We start from the raw sequence: 13,645 nt of genomic DNA on the forward strand, positions 1-13,645 counted from the left end.
GTAACCAACCTGCTACTTGCTTAGTTGCTTTCATTCTTTCTTTTGATCACCCTTACTGCTTGCTTTCTTTCTTGTCCGCTACGTGCTACAGGCTACATGCTTGCTATCTTGCTTGCAACCGGCCCTCTCCTGCTTGTTAATCACTTGCTGCTTGCTTCTTCTTTCTTACCTGCTAACAAACAACAAAAAACTGCTCCTGCATCTTTCTTCTGATTAACAAACATGATCGGACTTCTTGCTTGCTTTCATTCTTTCTTCTTTCTTTCTTTCTTTCTATCTTTCTTCTTTCTTCTTTCTTCTTTCTTTATTCTTTCTATCTTTCTTCTTTCTTCTTTCTTCTTTCTTTCTTCTTTCTTTCTTTCTTTCTTCTTTTCTTTCTTTCTTTCTTTCTTTCTAATTTGCTGCTGTGCAGCCTTTCTTCATGCTTACTGCTTACTTTCTTGCTACAGATCAATTGATCCTCCTATCACCAAACTTCTTGCTTTCATCCTCTCTTTCTTGCTGAGAACCAGGTGTGAACCTGGGTGCTCTGATACCAATTGTTGGAACATTCTCTACACAAGATCAAAAATGCACTAATACTCACAGTAAAAGAAGGAACATGCAATCTGTAGATAGGACAATTTTCTGTGTATTACTCATTCATGAAAACAGAAAATACATACATACACGTCCTACACCCTAGAAGATAAACCCTACTCTATTTATAATAATAAACATGCTATAAAAAAGGAGAACTATCAGCTAAAACCACAAACATAGGACTACTAAGTCCACGTTTATTGAAGCTCCACCAAACCAGGTCTTTCATTAGACCAAGTCCTGATTATTCAACTTGTGGATAAGGAAACTGGAGCGACCCATTCGAATCCATACCCATGAACAACTTAACCCATCAAGATTACCCAACACCATGTACTTTGCCAAATGATCAATCACCTTGACCTTCTCATCAGTATCCATCCCTACAAGTGCAGCCAAGAAAATGACATCATATCCCTTCAACTCATCTGTCACATCAGTTATATTGGCAGTGTGGAATACCATTCTTTGGGACAAATCAGAATCAGACGAAACAAGATGAGAGGCCATCAAATTTGCCGAAGAGTCTATGTCATAGTTGTGAAAAATGGTGTCCTTGAGATGATAAGAGGCTAATACAATAGATGTGAGAGGCAAGGGGCCAGACACCACAAAGGCAAGACGCTTAGGGGCTTGTCCAAATGCAGAATAGTGTTCAGTAAGAATGTCAAACTCAAGACGGCTAAGCTTCAGGTAATTGGAGTAGTAAGGGAATTCTTTTAGATGGTGAAGTGGATTTGGAAAGAGCCTAAAATGGTGGAGAAGTGCGCTTCAAGATGGCCTTCAGCCTCACCACAAACTCTTATGAGGTTTGACCTTATTTCTTGAATATTGGCCGGGAGAGTGGATATGTTTATAGAAGAGGGTGGGATGCAAGTGCTGACCAGCTCAGTGAAGAGGCTATCAGCATCTTTAGAGGGTTTCAGACTGTCAAGCTTTGAAATTTTGCGATAAATTGTTGTAAAATACGACGGATCCAAATTGACTTAAATAATATTAGCTCAATGCGGAATGGGATCAAAAATTATCAAAGCGTAATAATCACAACGAAATACGAATAAAATAAATAGAATAGAGACACAAGAATTTACGTGGAAACCCAAATCGGGAAAAAACCACGGGCGGAGGAAGCCGAGAAACAATTCACTATAATTTGCAGTGTTTACAGGGATTATGAAAGAGATTACAAATAGAGTGGGAGAGCTTATCCTCTTTTCCTGTCACGACTAATAACAATAAATCAGATCACGAAATCTTAATTGATAGTGATTACTTCTCAAATTCATAAGTCTATTTTATGTAGACACTGTTATGAATTGTTTTCGAATATTTCCGAAAGTTGGAAAACGATATCCACCAATCGAAGGTAACTTAGTTCGGATGATACTCAGTTCATAACCATTCTAGAAACTTATTTTTGTTCCTTACCAGGACTGCATCATAGGGATGTAGGTCGAATCATTGAGAACAATATAACAAAATGAAAGATTTATACAGAGATACAAATGGATAGAATACATCTAGAGACAACGATAGTCGCTCACGAGCTCATTTTCTTATCATGAAACAGAATCATGCCTCCGAAGGAATGTAACCAACCCACCAGCAAAACACCAATCCTTCAATAGATGCAGCTATGTTTCAAGCTGCAGTCACAACAGCTGTAGCAGTTGTCATGGCACACCTTAATGCTAACAACGCAAATGTTAGTAGTAATGCTATCGGCAATCCCGATCGTGGTGATGACCAAGTACAACAACGAGCACCTAGTTGTAAGGACACTTTGAACCTTAAGCCTAATATCTTGAAACGAAAGTTTGAGAACAAGAAAGGGAGTTGTTCAACTCAAGAACCTAACAGAGGGCAACGAACTGGGGCAGTCAATACCCCCATCAGCCCTGTTATTCTAGCACCGACCACGCCGTACTTAGGAAACCTCCCACACTGCAGCAAGTACAACTACCATCATCATGGAGTTTGCCGAGAGCTGCATTGCAATAGATGCAACTTGAAGGGGCATACCGCCCGGATCTGTAGAACTCCGGTTGAGTTCATCACTTCAACTACCGATGTTGGAACCATTCCCATATGTCACCTTTGTGGTGAAATAGGACATTACAAGAGGGACTGTCCAACAGAGAAGAACGACGGGGGAGCAGGAGGAGTTTGACCCCAATACATGGGAAAGCATCAAAGAACCCTGCTATATTTTGGTACGCTTCCAAACCCCGATAATTATCTATAATTATGATTACTCTCCCGTTTAAATTAAGTCACAGCATCTATATTAAATTTGAAACCCTAACAGGTACGTTATGATGACTTAGTGTATACATAAGGGTCATTTATAATTAAGATTTGTAAACTTAGAGTGAGTAATCCCGCCTCATTTCCTGTTCCTTGTTTGGTTGTGGATTTAGGGCAGGGTTGCTCAGTCAAAGGTCTTACCAATCTTAATTATACATGACTTGTATACACCAAGCGATTATAGAGAGACCTAGTAAGGATCCTTTCATGAAAGTTCATAATTTTAAATTATCAGAACCCTTGTATTGGTAGTACCCGCCAATTTCGAATCAAAAAAGGGTTCGTAGCGATAATAACAAAATAAAACCAGAAGCGCTGAAAACTTAGGTACATAGGATATCATCCTAGTAATCATTCCTCCCAGAACGACTTAATATATATTTCGTCGATAAAATTCCGACATCCTCATTCGACATGGTTTAGCCTGGCCCTTACCATGTGAAAATTCTTATGCTGTATAAGAGAACTTTTTCCTGAATCAGCCGTAAGATGAAATTCTTCCAATCTATAACGCAAAACCCTTAGGTTGTCTCTCATTTCAAAACTTCAGAAGTACCCATGCGAAGGGTACCACGCCATTCTAGCCTACTCAGTAGACTGAAAACTTCAAACGAAAAGCACCAAAGTAGTCTTACAAGTCAGTAACTACCGAAGTACCCCAATAGATCTCATAGGAAAATCATTATACCGCAGGTCAAGTTCAAGAATAGAGACTAAGAACTCATTAAGTTAATCTATCGATGCTAAGTGTATACACGAGAGTGGTATATAATTTAGACTTAACAAGATTAAGGATGTGTAATTCCGCCCTATCTCCTGTTCCTTGTTTGGTTGTGGACCTGGGGCAGAGTCACCCATCCAAACGTTTTGTGAAATCTAAATTATATATGAGTCTGATCATGAACTTCGGAGCAAAAGCCTTCATCATATATTCTACCAGGAGGAATTCAACATGAGACCACGACAATGGGTCGAGCTACTAAATGCCTACGAATTCGAAATTCGTTATAATCTCGACAAATCCAATATAGTAGCTGACACCCTAAGTCGGAAAGAGTACCCAGGTCGTAGAGCCAATCATTGACTATGATAACCCATTTAAATCTGTCCACACAAAGTAAGGAGGCTCAAGAAGAAGCCTTGAAACCTGAAGATGTGGCAAGTAGAGAAGATGACTAGAACGTGTGAGTGCACGGTATTCCAATATCTGTTATCTCCGCTGAGATAATAGAATCATCTCCCAGTTCACGCAGTCACTCAAAAATCTCTGGGAACTAGAGTAGTCATGAGCCTATGTGATCGACTATGGTAAATAATGGGATACCCATTTACCAATTAGTCGAGTCCTTTATCACGCTAGCATTCAAGTTCCTCCATTCAAAACCTTCTGCGGTCACAAGTGCATATCCTATCTGCACTGGACTAAATTAGGTAATACGCAACTAGCTAGAGATCCAATTTCCACACAGCACCTTCGCTGATCTGGAATTCATCCGAGAAACTACCAAAAACAAAATACGAATCAGGAAGCGACATAAAGCTTCCAGAGTTAATCAGAGAAGCTACGGCTTCGATAAAAGAAAACCCTTGGAATTCCATGTTGATGACCTTGTCATATGAAGGTCTCACCCCGGAAGGACAAGATACGCTTGAGAAAGCGTGGAATACTAAATTCAAGGTACATAGGACCATTTGATATTCTTACCAGAATTGGTCTTGTACTTATAAACTTAGACTACCACAAAAACTTAATAACATTGATCTCACCTTTCACATATCTAATCTAAAGAGGTGTCTATCCGATGAAACACTTGTTATTTCACTCGATGAAATCAAGTTAATTAAAAGTCTACACTTTGTAGAAGAACCAATAGAAACCATGGATAGGGAAATCAAAAGAACCAAGCAAAGTCTTATCCCGTTAGTGAAGGTTCGCTGGATTACAAACCGGGGACCTGAATTCACTTGGGAAAGGGAAGATTAGACCTAGTCCATGAGTATCACTTTAGACTTAATTTCGGGAGGAAATTCCCTCTAACGCGGAGATAATGTGACACCAGTCAAATTTAGGTCAAAAATAAATTGATCAAAAATTGTAATTAGGATGAACAAAGTGGTAGAGATTGTAACAAGGTTTCTAAAAATATAAAGAACACTGAAATCCGAGTTATAACGAAGAAGTTATGACCAATAGAAAATCCGCGACAAAACCGACAAAACACTATTCAGTGTAAAAAGTGAATTTTCGATAAAAGACATTTTAGCCTTAACAATCTAAATGAAAGTTGTAGAATATGTTAAACCGAGAAAGTTCATAAAAAGAACGTAAAAATCTTACTTCGTATGAGGAAGTTATGATTTTTCTAAGTTTCGGTTTAGCAGTAGACAACTAAAAATTCGAAATATAAATCGATCATTTAGTTAGCCGACACAACTTAAACGAGAATCGATGGTCTCGTCAAAAGTAGTACAACGGTAAAAAGACAGACGAAAACGGACGTCGGATGAAGAAGTTATGAATTAGCCGACGAAGTCTAAACGAAAGTCGTAGAGTATAATTTTACCTATGCGTGCATATAAAGAACGCCAAAAACGGAGCTCGTATGCGAAAGTTATGAATTTCGCAAGTTTTTGGCCCGAAAATCAAGAAATGTTGAAAACCGGGAATTTTCGCATGGACCCTCTTCGGCCACGTCACCCTCGCATGCGAGGCTTCCATGTGTCTGCTACGTGGCATCTTCTGATTGGACCGCAGTCTCGCGTGGCGCCTTCTGATTCGACCAAAGCCGCGGTTCACTTACCTTCGGACACCCTCGTAGGAGACACCCCTCGAACCCTCGTGGCGCCTCCCCATTGGACCGAAGTTCGGTCCACTCAGAAGCCAACACGCACCTCGCACCGTGTCTTGCATCCGAGCTTCGCAAACCGCCTTAGAATTCGGCCTCGTGGCCTTCGCAGCTGATGACGCGTGGCTGCTGACTCCTCCTTCCCTTCGCCACCTGTCCGAGACTTCGGACTATAAATAGGAGGTGCGAGACCCTCCGGTTCTTAACCCCTTTTTACACCATTTTTGCTCCTTTTTCACCCCTTTCACTTCCATAACTTCACAAACAACCCCCAAGGACCCGGTATCATGTCTAAAACCCGAAGCAAGCCCCGGAGCCCCGGAATTCTCGAGAAGATAACCTCTTTCCAGTCGAAGTGCTGCCCGCATAAAGCCGGTTTTTAATAAAAAACTCGCGGTTTCTTCGAGAAAGATCATCTATAGAAACGAAACGCTGTCCAAATCACCACTTATCAAAGTGAGTTCATACCCCTATAATTTACCTTTTTAATGGTTTTTAAATGCTTTTAGGGGGGGGGGGGGAGGGGAATACAAGTTGAACACAATTTAAAGTTGTGTTAATAATTGTATGTGATAATAATCACACAAAGGATTTCCTTATGTTTTTAAGGATTACCAAATACTTCCAAAATGATTTAAAGCCATGTTAAATCTTTAAAGTCATGTAAACTCCATTAAATTCCTTGAAAAAGGTTTTATAAACTATTTCAAATTATAAATGCCAAAATCATGTTTATATATGTATAAATATATAAATAAGATTTGAAGGGCTTAGGACTAATGAATTATCTTATTTCCTTTTCCTTGTTTGGATGTGGAATTAAGGTGGTGTTATTTGTCCGAAGGTCGTTTCCTTCTTTTACATATATATATATATATATATATATATATATATATATATATTATACATATATGAATATAAAAGGTTACTTCATTCGGTATCATTACCTTTGTATCATGCTGAACAAAGGTGTTCATCCATGAGAAATCATGCTAATCAGATGGAACATATAAATTATAATAGGTATAATTTATGATTCAAAACTAAATATACAAGTATGATTCACGATTGTATACTTTCCAAGGAAATTACCAACAATTCATTTATCTATACCAAGATATGTATAATACTTTTAATATAAGGATAATATATTAAAGAAGTAATAATACATCATACCGGGTTTGCATTAACAAAGGTACTATACAGAGTACCAGGGTTAGCAATCACGGGGTAATAATACATCATACCGGGTTTGCATCATATCGGGTTTGCATTAACAAAGGTACTATACAGAGTACCAGGGTTAGCAATCACGGGGTAATAATACATCGTTTCCGACGCCTGAAGAACGTCGCGGCAGGCATATCAGTCATATTAGTATGGTTAATAGAACTCACATGGATAAAACAACGAGTAAATTACTAAGTAATATACTTCTCTTAAAACAGTAAGAAAAGATAATTACATCCTGACCAAATATACCTTCTGTTAGTTTTTACTTACAGTAAAAACTACGTATCATGAAATCAAGTATGGTAAATATACTTGTACTTCTGGTTTTGAACATTTAAAACCACAAGGCAGTATTATGGATAATATAATATTTTCCAGGATTAATACTAAGGTTTTTACTGTAGAATGGATATAACTGAGTATACTTTTACAAATGAAACGGTTTATGGGATTAAACCACTTTTACAAATGAAACGGTTTATGGAATTAGACCACTTTTACAAAGGAAACATTTTATGGGATTAAACCACTTTTACAAATGAAACGGTTTATGGAATTAAACCACTTTTACAAAGGAAACGATTTATGGGATTAAACCACTTTTACAAATGGGACCTTAGTCATTCACTTTCTGTAAACTAGTATAACATAAAGGACCTTTAGTGGTTAATTCTATAATTCCTTAGTTTTTACACCAGAGTTATACATATGTAATATCCGATTGACAGTGAAATGTGTGACTTCCGCCTTACTTCATGTTCCTTGTTTGGTTGTGGGCTTAGGGAAGATACACCCATTTAACTGTCCATTCGATATTCGGTTATATATAATTAGTATAAACTAAGTAATTACAGAGGGAAACTATTGAGGTTATCAGTCTATCACCTCAGGAAATATAGGATTTTCTGGAGGAACCAGTGAACTTGTCCAAAGAACTTAGAGTATACTTAACATAACTAAAATACTTATGAACTCACCAGCTTAAATGCTGATCTACTCTTTCCAAATAACTTGTATTCTCAGGAATCCAGTAGACAGGTACACTCCCGAAGCTTTTGAGAAGACTACCTAGTACCGTACCGCGACTCTTGTCTTCTACTGTAGCTACTTTGGTGTTTGAATATGTAATGTTTAAACACTTATGTAAAACTTATACTTATTAATGCAATGGTTGTTTGTACTTTGATTACTATATTGCATGTGTTGTGATACTTACCTGAAGTCCTCCGCCCCCGAACGTTTCCGTCGTTCTGGTTTGGGGGTGTGACATGTACGCTCAGCGTACTCAAGGAACTGGAATGCGGAAGCCATGCACGTACGCCCAGCGTACCAAAGGGTACGCGCAGCGTACGCGCGCAGATACTAAAACCCTAACTTTTGGGGTTTGATCCCTATATAAAGGACATTATGCCTTTGGACCAACCTCCCTATCACCCTTAAGCAACCACCTCGAAAACCCTAACCCACTATTGTGTATTTTTGCCATTTGAGAGCTTCTTTGTTTGATTTTGGTGTTCTTAGAAGAAAAGGAGGTTGAAGAAGAGGCAAGGATTCAAGAGGAGCTTGTAGATCCATGAGATTGGAATCATTTCTGACTCTTTTGAGGTATCAAGTTCCAAACTTGACCATTGCATGCTTAGATTTGTTTATAGGAGTGCTTAATGTCACCTTTGGACTCCATTGTTGAAGCTTCTAGCATCTTGATGATTTCAGACCATAAGAGCTGTCCTTTTGGGCTCTTAGAGGCACTAAGAGTCATAAAAATCGGACCTTGATGGTTAAGCCACAACCATGCAAGTGTTTGATGGTCATAACGCTTGTTAAAAGGACCAAAATCATGTTTTGACCCCAACCATGCATGCAAGCACATAAAGTTTATGACTTTATGGATTAGGAGGTCTTAAACGACCTAGATCTACATTTTGGACGTGAAGACTTAATGGATTAAGTCACAAATGAAGTCCCAAGAAAGCTGGCCAGTACGCTAAGCGTACACCCTGGTACGCTGCGCGTACTGGGTAAACTTCCCGTTTGCGGTCAAGGCCAGCGTATGCTGGGCGTTAGAGATGCACACAAAATCCGGATCCTCGAAATGAAACCGATCCGATCCGAAATCCGGTTTCGGTCAAAACCGGTTTTGACCAAACCGGATCGGATTAAACCGGTGACCGGATTCAAACCGGTTTGGGTTTTCGGACTCGAAATCGGATTGACCCCCGGATCACAAACCGGATTCTACAAAAACTGGTTCTTAAACCATCGGAAAATTTGGTAAAAGCTAAAAAAATTCGGATCAAACCGGTTTCAAATCGGATTCGGATTGTTGACCAGATTCAGATCGGATTTTGACCGGATTCGGATCGGATTGGACCAGATCGGATTGTTTACCGGATCGGATTTGACCGGATCCGATTGTTGACCGGATCGGATCGGATCGGATCCTGGGTTTGTGCATCTCTACTGGGCGTACATGCCAGGTACGCGACACGTACACATGCAGAGTGGCTACATTGGGCTTTTGGGCCTTAGAGGACTGGGCCTGGACTATTGGGCCCCGTGGGCCACTGTGGAGTATAGTTCTGGGCCTGGGAATTTGGAATTAGAAGTATTGGTCCTTTTGGGCCATGTTGGGCCTTTTGAAATTATTATTTGGGCTAAGGACTTTTGGACTTGTAATGGGCTCATTTGAGGAATATGGCCCAATTCAGAAAATTGGGCCTTAGTGGGCCCTTAAGGAGCCTTTGATGGGCCATGGGTGCACTGGGTTTAATAAGTTCGAATTGGGCCTTAGGAATGGTTCAAGTTAGGCCAAGGGGGTAAAATGGTCATTTTACCCTAAGTAGGGTTATAGATTCTGATTGAGTGTTATTATGATTATGATAGCCGGGAGTCATCGGAGCAGCTGTTAGAGGTTACTTCCTGTGAGATTCGACACTCATCTTTACGATGTGAGTTACCTTCCAGTAGAAGTGGGTCTAAGGCCACAATGCCGACCCACTAGTAGGAGTTTGTAGTTAGATGATTCTCTGTGTGATAATTGTCTGGTATGCCACTATCTGTTATGTTCTATGTGCCAGTATGCTATGATTCTATGTGGTAGTGGTAGGGGTGAAATAGTCCCTGATATCCGGTTGAAATAGACCGAAGGGGAGGCCAGCACCCAGATATGCTAGGCAGTCATCCGGTTGAAATAGACCAAAGGGGAGGCCAACACCCAGATATGCTAGGCAACTATCCGGTTGAAATAGACCGAAGGGGAGGCGGGCACCCATATATGTCTGGCTAGATATGTTATTGTATGGTATGCGGTATGATGGGGGAACTCACTAAGCTTTGTGCTTACAGTTTCAATTTTGTTTTCAGGTACCTCTTTTTCAAAGGGAAAGGAGCCGGCACGGTAGCAGCGTATCACACACACAGGATTTCCGCTCTATGAGATTCATGGGATTGTACTCTAACATGATTACTATTTTATGTTATGGTTTGAGACATGTGACTACGATTTTATGAAATGATACGATTCAATGATGTTTTTCAGTAAACAATTTTATAAGCTACTTAATTAAAAATGAAATTTTTAGTCTTCAAATTTGGGATGTTACAGTTTGGTGGAGATGGAGAAGCATTAGGTGGTGGGGAGGGAAGAGGAGATGGGGTTGGTGAAGTATGAAGTGATGGAGGCGGAAATGTAGTAGTTGAAGGGGACGAGGATAAATTTGGTGTGCATGGGGTTTTATAATGTGTTGGGTTCTCAAATATTAGTGGGGAAGGATCAGATTCAAGGAAGGAGTAGTCATGAGGAATGGTGGTCGTGAGGTCGTCGTATGAAAATTTAGTCTCGTCGAAGGTGACGTGACGAGACTAAATGGTTTTACCGGTGGATATGTTAAGGAAACGGTAGCCACTGTAATTAGCGGGGTAGCCAAGAAAGATGAAAAGTGTGGATTGTTGGGCTAATTTGTGTGAGCGAGTTGAAGTTTGGTTTGGGTAGCAAGCACAACCAAACACTTGAAGGTGGTCATAAGAAGGTGTGCGGTGGTAGAGAGCATTGGTGGGAGGACGAAAGTTTAGTAGTTTGGTGGGTATGATGTTGTGGAGGTAGGTGGCGGTGTGTAAAGCTTCTACCCAGAAGGAGGGGACAGAGAAGCATGAGTGAGGAGTGATAGCATGATTTCATTGAGTCTGCGAATCATGTGTTCAACTTTCATGTTTTTCTAGGAAGTTTGTGGGCAAGAGAAACAAAATTGTAGGCCGTGGGTGGAGGCTAAAGATTTAAATTGGTGATTGTCAAATTCACCACCCATGTCACATTAAAAGGATTTTATGGAAGTTTTGAATTGGGTTTGTATCAATTTGTGAAACTGGCTGAATTTGGAGAAAGTTTCAAATTTGAATTTGAGAGGGAAAACCCATGTATAGTGAGTAAGATCGTCAATTAAAACCATATAGTATTTTTACCCAGCGCGACTGAGTACAGGAGATGTCCATAGGTCACTATGAATAATATCGAAAGGCAACACAGTGTTGGATGTAGATGTATAAAAAGGTAATCTTTTATCTTTTTGAAAGTTGATAAGAATTGCGAACTAAAGAGCAATTTTTCTTATTACATGGAATAATAGAATGAAAAAATAAAAAAATCCATGACTGAAAGTCTTGGGTGACGAGTCTGTCAGGCCAAAACTTAGTGGGTGATGAAGTTGTGAGTGCTGATGCGGATGAGTCGTTGGTAGAGTTGGTAAGAGGATAAAGGTTTCTGCTGCTATTGTGTCGAGTCAGGAGCTTTCCACTCGGAAAATCCTTCACATGAAAGCCAAAAGGGTCAAACTCAACAGATACCCAATTATCATTAACAAATTGACGAACATATATTAATTTTTTAATGATATGAGGGGTATAGAGCACATTCTTAAGGTGAAGGTTTTTCGTAGTAGATGGGAGAGTGGCATGACCCGATCCAAGTATTGGAATACAATTTCGATTACCAACGAATATAGAGTTAATAAGAGAAAACTTAGAGAAGTTGGTGAGCTTACACTGGTCAACGGTGATGTGTGAAGAAGAACCTATATCCATATACCATTGATCTTCATTGGGGTCCATCGTCAATGCGTGAAATGCTTCACCTATATCCGTGGGCTCCAAAGCAATGTAATCAGTGAGATGTGCCTGGTGGTTTTGATTTGTCGCTCCATTATGCTGATGTTGTTGTTGATTTCGTCCTGATTGTTGCTGTTGTGGTAGACGAGAATGAGCGGTCGAAGGAGTAGTCCAGTCGGCGTTAGTTGAATATGGGAAATGTGGGGGCATCATCCACCAGGGAGTTCAAGGTGGCATATTGGGCTAATGCGTTTGCCAGGTGGGCCGGCGTTGCTATTGTTTTTTGATAGGCCACGCGTGTTTCGAGCCTGGTTATTTGGCCGGCATGGATTAGAGTTGCAAGAGGGTCCTCGAGGATTATTTTCTCGATGGTTTTGAGCAGGTAATGAGGGTGAATTATGAGAGATAGCAGCAACAATAGGCGGAGATGAAATACTATCCCGGGTGGTTTAACGATGGAGTTCAAGTTCCAAAATGTTACAAGCAGCCTCCCAAGAGGAAAGTGTTTGATTAATGTAAGAGGCGGTGGTGTCAAATTTCACTTGGTAGGCCTCGTACCAGTTGCAACACAAGTCAGTTTTGGCTGATTGGGCTTTCAACGTCACTCAATTGAACATAAAGTTCTTTAGGGCGTTAACAATAAGCTTCAAGGGAAGGCATGGTTTTTAGGGGTTAGGTTTCTGAATTCATGCTCGAGAGCAGTCGCCCGTGAGCCTTTATTGTTCAGGAAGATGGATTTGATCCGGTTCCATGCTTCAAGGGTTGTGGATTCCTCCTCAAGGACTCGAGACAGGAGATGTTCAGAGAGAGTGGTGTATATCCAATGGAGGACTATGGAGTCGATTTTAACCCATTCGTTATACTTAGGGTCGGTTTTCTCTGGTGGTTTTGTACCATCGATGTGGCCAAGAACTTTGTAACCACGTGCGTGAAGTTGGAAAAGTTTTACCCAGGTGGAGTAAGTGACTTTTGTACCATCAAGGATTCTGACCTTGTTTTGGATGTTGGTGATTGTATAGACAGATTGAAGAGGGTTTTCCTTAATGGCATTTTCTTTGTCGCTCATCGTGATGAGACGAGAAATGGAGAGAGAGGGGGATATAGGACATGGGCTATAGAATATCTGATACCATGTAAAGTATCGTGTAATTGAATTTCCTGCCTTTCATTATTCACACCCCCCAATATATAGATACAAATTACAATAGAGTACAGCTAATAAAAGATATATATAAGGAAAGTAAATATGCTAAACTAATACACATATACAGTAATAAATGTGTGCGTTAATAAGTTCCACAATGTTATTGCTCTTATGTTTTCAAATATTAGTGTTTGATGCATTTTTATTAATTCAAGGTGATTTTTTTTAAATGCATTTTGTTGAGGCGATATGAGGAGTATTAGTGAAATGTTGAAGCAATACGGGGAAGTACATAGGGAGATATTGAGAACATTGGAAGGGAGCAACTCCAAAGGAGAATCTTCTTCAAAATTTTCTTGAGAGGTTTACTAACCGTTAATAGTTTCCACAATTATTGATTTCTCCCGTTTACTAGTCCCCCTCCCGCGCTAAT

General features: G+C 40.0%; 1 protein-coding gene and 1 pseudogene across 1 annotated transcript; both read right to left on the bottom strand.

The window, feature by feature from the left end:
* Positions 1 to 450: 450 nt before the first annotated feature.
* On the bottom strand, positions 451 to 12,278 carry LOC145127701 (putative nicotianamine synthase 4; annotated as a pseudogene).
* A 436-nt stretch (positions 12,279 to 12,714) lies between these two features.
* LOC145127702 (uncharacterized) lies at positions 12,715 to 13,134 on the bottom strand. Its single transcript, XM_079062849.1, has one exon. It carries the CDS (start codon positions 13,132 to 13,134, stop codon positions 12,715 to 12,717), a length of 420 nt encoding a protein of 139 aa, XP_078918975.1.
* Between the last annotated feature and the right edge of the window lie 511 nt (positions 13,135 to 13,645).

The sequence above is a fragment of the Lactuca virosa genome, chromosome 7 (genome assembly GCF_052849685.1).
Source record: "Lactuca virosa cultivar CGN04683 chromosome 7, Lactuca_virosa_CGN04683_v6, whole genome shotgun sequence".
In the NCBI taxonomy this organism is placed as follows: Eukaryota; Viridiplantae; Streptophyta; class Magnoliopsida; order Asterales; family Asteraceae; genus Lactuca; species Lactuca virosa.

Bases quoted from the DNA above. Each gene is read 5' to 3' on its own strand.
- LOC145127702 (XM_079062849.1), bottom strand. From the start codon at position 13,134: ATGAGCGACAAAGAAAATGCCATTAAGGAAAACCCTCTTCAATCTGTC.